We start from the raw sequence: 6,327 nt of genomic DNA, 5'->3' as shown, positions 1-6,327 counted from the left end.
CTCTTGGATCTGGCCAAGGTGATGCTAGCATCTTCACACCCTGAATGATTATGATTTTTCTCTGGACGCATCTTTGCCCGCTTTGAGGCATCCTGGCTGTGAGTTCATCTGTCTTGCCTAGGACAGACTGAAAATGCCTGGTAGGGTGGAGGATGGAGGGCAGGAGTGTTTCACCAGGGACAGTCTGCTTCTGTGATTAGTGCTCTGTGAGTACTCCATAAATGGGAAGTTTCTCAGCTGCAGGGCCCAGCGGGCTCATGACTTCCGGCCTGGCGGTGAGTAAGAAGGCTTGGTGCTCACTGCTGGTGTCAGTCACTGTAGAGCTGGGCCCCAGGCAGCGAGTGGAGGTGGAGAGGGTTAGTCTTAGGGTTCCTAGAATTTTCTTACCCTCTGAGTGGTATAAAAAACAAGGATGGGTGGTTGGAAGATAAATAGGAAAAGGCCAGGAGGTGGAGGGCAGAGCAAAGGGCTTCATAGGGAGGAGTAAGGTGAGGGGAGCATAAGCTGAGATGGGCAGAGAGGCGGGGCTCATGCTCACAGCTCATTTACAAAAATCTTAAATTTCAGATTCCTTTATTTTCAACCTTGGCTTCCTGGACAATGACCTGGCTATGGAACAAAAGCATTTGCTGTGCTCTTTTTATGAGCTAGGCCTTGTGGGAGGGATCACCATTGGCAAAACCCCAGGGCCTGCCCAAATCCTCCCCTTGGGGGCTGGAAGTCTCCAGCCAATTGGCATTCTGGTGCTTAAGGCCACTTTTGGGTGGGTTTGGCAAGGATGGAGTGTCCAGGCCTATGACCCTTTAAGAACTTTACTTTTTAAAAACAGCCACCCAAATGGTGGTGGTGTGGGGAGAGGGTAGTGGAGGACTGTGGTCTCTGGCCATGCGCAGAGAGGGGGCTCTGTGTGAGCCCTCTCCCTGCCTGAGGGACACCTAACTTTATAGCAGCTACATGGGATCCATGGGAGGCCCATCAAGTGCCCTCACACTGAGGGACAGGGAGGGAAGTAGTGGAAGGGAAGCTGAGCTGCCCTCTAAAGGGTTGCTGTCACTGTGAATAGAGCACCCAGGGGAGCCAGGTCACCTCACGCCAGCAGTGGCTCATCTTCTGCTTCGACCACCCAGACCCCGGGCTCAGCCAGTGGCACCAGCAGCACATCGTCCTCATCCTCTGGGGACAGGACTGTTGTGTGGGGTCCAGGTGGGGCCCGGGTTGGTCCTGGGGGCCGCAGGCTGGGCAGGAGGCGGCCTCGCAGGGCCTGTACCACTCCAGACAGCAGTGATGGCTCCAGGGGCGCCGCAGGCAGTGGCCCTGGGGCCTCGGGGACAGTGGGGAAGGCTGGAGACGTGCTGGCAGGTGGCAGTGGAGCCTTTACAGGCAGCGGGGGTGCCTGTTCCCCATCCTGCCCACCCACCGCCCCGCCCTCACGGGCTGGACCTGTGCTGCCGTCTAAGGTCTCAGGGGAAGCAGCAGAAGGTGTGACCTGGGATCTGGTCTCAGAGGTCCGGGCTGGGGGACTGGTTCGCGGAAGCAGGCCCCAGCGGCGGAGACGGCGCACCAGGCGGCGCATAGAGCGGCCCCGCTGGCGGCGGCGGGTGCCTGAGGCGCCCCCTGGAGTCATATCCTGGCGCAAGATCTGTAGCAGAGAACGCAGGTTGCCCAGCACGGAGTTCTGCAAGGAGAGGATGAAGACACCAGAGTCAGAGGGGGTGGGGACGGCCAGAAGCCTGAAAGAAGGAAGGGCTGGGAGTGGGAGGTGGTCCGGCTGCGGAGGGTGACTTACGTCATTTGGGTTCTCTGTAGGGAAGTCCTCTACAGGTGGGATGGCGCCCTGGGCAATGAGCTGCCCATAGGAGGGAGGCGCCTGCTGCTGCACAATCTCGGCCTCTGTCCGGGAGAGGGGGGCGAAGATGCTGGAAGGGACGAGGATGGCTCGGTCACAGGTGCTGCTCACCAGAGCCGCCTGCCCCAGCCTGGACAGGCCTCTTTCTTCTGTACCCAAGCCAGGGCACCCGGAGCTAGGCCACGGCTTTCCAAAGTCATCTAACATCCCCCTCCTTCCTTGAGATGGCTTTCAAGATCAAGACCGGTCCCCCTCTCAGAGAAGCACGCCTGCCAAGCTAGACAACCCTAGGAGCCAACCCAGAAGCTGGTCACCAGAACCCGTCCCCAACGTGGGCGCCCTCTGGACTTCTGTGGCTGCACAGGCCCTGTCCCGCCCTCAGTCCCCACGCCTCTACTGCCAGCTGCATTCCCACTGACCTGTACTCCTGGGTACGAATGGCATAGAGCTTGCAGGTGCAGCCCAGGGCAATGACCAGCAGCAAGCCGCACACGAGGCTGCCAATGACCGCGGCGGTAATGACCTTGCGGGGCAGGGCATAGGGGCAGTCCCACTCGTCGCTGCCGTCAGCGCAGTCTGGCTGCCCATCGCACACCCATGTCTCATACACGCACTTCTCGTCCCGGCACCGGAAGTTGCCAGGCTGGCAGTGCCGACAGCGTCTCTCATCTGCTCCATCAGCACAGAAGGTCTGGTAGTTGCAGCGGTCAGCAGGCAGGTAGCAGGCTGTGGCACCGGGGGTGCCAGCGGCCCCACAGGGGTAGTGTCCAGGTGGGCAGCTGGGGCAGTTCTCCTCGTCCGTGCCGTCAGCGCAGTCCCATGAGCCGTCGCAGCGCTGTGCCTCGCTGTAGCAGCGCTCACCTAGGCCCTCGCTAGCCCCCAGGCCAGAGCCTAAGCCGCAGGGTCGGTCCCAAGGCAAGCAGTAGCCCCGCACGTGGTAGGTGGCATTAAAGCCCCGACCGCTGCTCCAGGCGACTGTGTGGTAGTCCACTGTGGCCTGGCCGGACAGTGTCTCCACGGTGACAGCCTTGCCATTGCTGAAGTGGGTGAGGCTGCGCAGCAGCCGGAGGGTCTTGGGGGGCCCAGCGCCATCATACACGTGCACTGCATCTCCATAGCTCAGGTCCAGGGCCGTAAAGCGCACCGCCAGGCGCCGGCCATCATGGGGGTCCAACAGCCAGAGACAGGACTGGGGGTGGGAGACTGAGGCCAGGTGTGAGTATCCGAGGGAGGAGAAGACCCCATAGAAGTCTTCCAAGGTGTGATTGCAGGGTGGGGTGGGGACAGGGCCCGCGGTCAGGTTGGGGAAGGGGTCTGAACTGCAACCTGCCTCGTCAGATCCATCGCCACAGGCATCAACCCCGTCACAGCGCTGGACCAAGGGCACACAGCGGTGGTTCAGGCACTGGAACTCTTCCTGCAGGCACATCAGCCAATCTGCAGAGGCACCATGGAGAGGGGCTGTGAAGCACTGGAGCTGCCAGGATCCTCCCCTCCTCCCTCAGGCTTCCACTGCCTGTTCTAGTGGCACTACAGACAGCCCTGTCCAGCCCACCTTGGCTGTAGGAGAGCAGGAAGCCCTGGCCCATGGGTGCTCTGGCCCCAGCATAGTTGTAGGTGATGGTGACGTTGCCTCCAGGCAGCTGCAGAGGGCTGGCAGGTGCCTCGCACAGGGAGATCTGTGGCTGGATGGGGGAGCGCAGGATTAAGCGCTCTGAGCCACAGGCCAGACGCAGTTTTTGGAACCTACAGGGGTGAAGGAGAGCAGGACGTAAGATATTCTTTTTTTTTTTTTTTTTTTTTTTTTTTTTTTTTGCGGTACGCGGGCCTCTCACTGTTGTGGCCTCTCCCGTTGCGGAGCACAGCCTCCAGACGCGCAGGCTCAGCGGCCATGGCTCACGGGCCCAGCCACTCCGCAGCATGTGGGATTTTCCCGGACCCGGGCACGAACCCGTGTCCCCTGCATTGGCAGGCAGACGCTCAACACTGCACCACCAGGGAAGCCCCCGTAAGATATTCTTGACCACTGCTGGCTTCTTCCTCCCCCAGTGTTGTCAGGCCCGTTCTACTCCAAGAAGCACAACACCTGCTTATCCACAATCCAAATAGCCAAATGAAAATGGAGTTAGCCAAATTCCTTTGTAATCAAGGCAACAGCCCTAACAGAGGCCTGTGGCACCATGAGACCATGAGTACATCCTAGAGCCTTCTGGAAAAACTGCCTTGTGTTCTGGACTGAGTTAGAACAGATTCATTGCTTTCCTGTTGTTGCAGCACTGTCACCCGAGTCTGGTGCTAGCAGTAACCGGCAATTACCATACAGCTTAATTAACCAGAACTCACCATCCCCTCCCAGTGCCCAGTGGTGAGACCTGAGATCACCATGGCATTCTGATCTCTCTGCCCCAACAACCTCTCCCCAGATTGCCCTCTCCCTTCACCTACCCTTTTCTGGGTAAATTCATGGGAAGTGAGCTGTGGGAAGCAAATAGCTAGGTACTCAACATGGGCCCCAACCCCACGGCCCACGGTTGGAGGAGCCCAGGGAGACCTGGACTGTTTAAAAGATCTGGGGAGGGACTTTGCTGGTGGCCCAGTGAGTAAGACTCTGCGCTCCCAATGCAGGGGGCGTGGGTTCAATCCCTGGTCAGGGAACTAGATCCCGTATTCCGCAACAAAGAAGCCCGCGTGCCGCAAGTAAAGAGTCTGTGTGCCGCAACTAAAGATCCCTCATGCCCCAACGAAGATCCCACGTGCCGCAACTAAGACCCAGTGCAGCCAAAATAAAATAAATAAATAAATAAATATTTTTTTAAAAAAAAGATCTGGGGAGGCTGAGGAAGGTTCTAAGCTGATGAAGGAATAGATTTGAATCCCAGACAAGGATGTGCAATGGATTGAAGGACTCCTCCAAGCAGCCATATCAGAGAGAAAGGACTGTTTCTAGAGGAAAGGACTGTTTCTGTTGTCCTTCAGAGATGACAAGACCCAAGCTAGATGTCCACTCCAGGCAGTTCCAATTCACCATGGAACAAGCCAGGCTTTTAGGGAAGACTAGGCCAAGTCTAATTCTACTCTTCCCCCTGTTGACAGGGATGGAAGTTCCATGGAGAAGATCCCTGAAGTCTTTTCCATGGTAGAGGAGGAGGGGTGGGGGAAAGGAATAGGGTCTTGCTCTGCTTCTCACCTGACCGTTACCGTCTGCTCCTTGCTGCCCAGGATGAGCCAGGTACAGTTGGCAGGGGAGCTGCGGCTGTCCCGGCCCACGGGCCTCTGTAAGGTGCCCTGCACTTCCAAGAGCACTGCCGGGGGGTCCTCACAGGCTGGAGAGAGAGAGGAAGGTAGGGACATCGGTTGAGAGCCTCTTACCATGCCACGCCTCCTCCAAGGGCCTGGGTTCTTCAAGAAGGAGCACAGAAACTCCCCTGCCCCAGCGACACACACTCTAGAGGCACAGTCTTCAGCAGGCCCCTGTCTCTCCACACTCATCATAGTTCCACCTTAAGTATCAACACCACAAACAATGTGAGGTCTGCTTTGTGCCAGCCACTGGGCCAGGAGGAACCGGGAAATACTGTTTCTATCCTCAGGAAGACTACATTTTGGCTAGGCCGATCAAGGATGGATATTTGGGGAAAAAATACATAACTACCGGCTGAGGACTTATGCTAGGTCTCAGTTTCTCCATCTGTAAAATAAAGGGTGGATGAGCTCCACTCTAAAACTATGGTAGGTACCAGAGGAATTCAAGGAAGAGAGAGTCTTTCTCTTGGGTCCTCCCTCATTACCAAGCCCATGGGACCCCAGGGGCATCCTCTACTCACCAGGATTTGGGAAAATGATCCTGTCTGGGTGGGCCACAGCGTTTCCTAGAGGAAGAGCGAAAAAGGGCAAGAGTCACGCTTCGGAGTTTTCTTCACCTGAGCGAGTCAAGTAGGAAAGGGAGCCATCTGCGGCTTCCGGGTAGTTTACAGGAAGGGGTGGTGGAGCAGAGGAAGGCAGCGGTGTGTGACCTCGGAGGAAGGTCCGGCAGCACGGCCTATGGAGTGGGTACGGTGATCTACGGAAGCCAGAGGGAGGCTGCGGGCTGAGGAGAGCGGCTAGAGAGTTCCCGGGGATTGGGGCAGGCAGTGCCGGGCACGGGCAGGCAGGGTAAGGTGAGGGGCCACGTAGGAGGAAGGGAGCTAGAGCCCCTGGGCCCGGTGACAGCCCTGGGAGCGGGTTGCCGGGCGAGTAGTCTCGTTTTCGGTTTCTTACCCAGGAGGAGGAGAAGGATGGCCGGCAGCATCGTGAGCCGTCCGCAGGTGCAAGAAGAGTCCCGGAGCTTCGGTGGTCTACCCAGTGGGGAGGCGGCGCCGCGCCGGGCGTCCTGGCCTCCCAGTGTCGGCTCCCCGAGGGGCCTCCATGGCCCGGGCTCCTCGACCGGTGCTCTGGAGGCCAGGGCTGGGGGCGGGTGGGGGGCGGAGGCGGCGGGCGCAGAG

At 58.4% G+C, this 6,327-nt stretch overlaps 1 protein-coding gene across 1 annotated transcript; it reads right to left on the bottom strand.

Moving 5' to 3' along the window:
* Positions 1-544: 544 nt before the first annotated feature.
* LRP10 (LDL receptor related protein 10) lies at positions 545-6,311 on the bottom strand. The gene is made up of 7 exons (XM_024741686.1): positions 6,104-6,311; positions 5,671-5,715; positions 5,034-5,169; positions 3,402-3,592; positions 2,266-3,283; positions 1,787-1,916; positions 545-1,675 (listed from the first exon to the last, which is right to left on the bottom strand). Exons 1-7 carry the CDS (start codon positions 6,132-6,134, stop codon positions 1,088-1,090), a joined length of 2,139 nt encoding a protein of 712 aa, XP_024597454.1. The 5' UTR covers positions 6,135-6,311; the 3' UTR covers positions 545-1,087.
* Between the last annotated feature and the right edge of the window lie 16 nt (positions 6,312-6,327).

The sequence above is a fragment of the Neophocaena asiaeorientalis genome, unplaced genomic scaffold, assembly GCF_003031525.2.
Source record: "Neophocaena asiaeorientalis asiaeorientalis breed wild unplaced genomic scaffold, Neophocaena_asiaeorientalis_V1.1 scaffold27, whole genome shotgun sequence".
NCBI lineage: Eukaryota > Metazoa > Chordata > Mammalia > Artiodactyla > Phocoenidae > Neophocaena > Neophocaena asiaeorientalis.
This window is presented reverse-complemented; position numbering and strand designations above follow the sequence as displayed.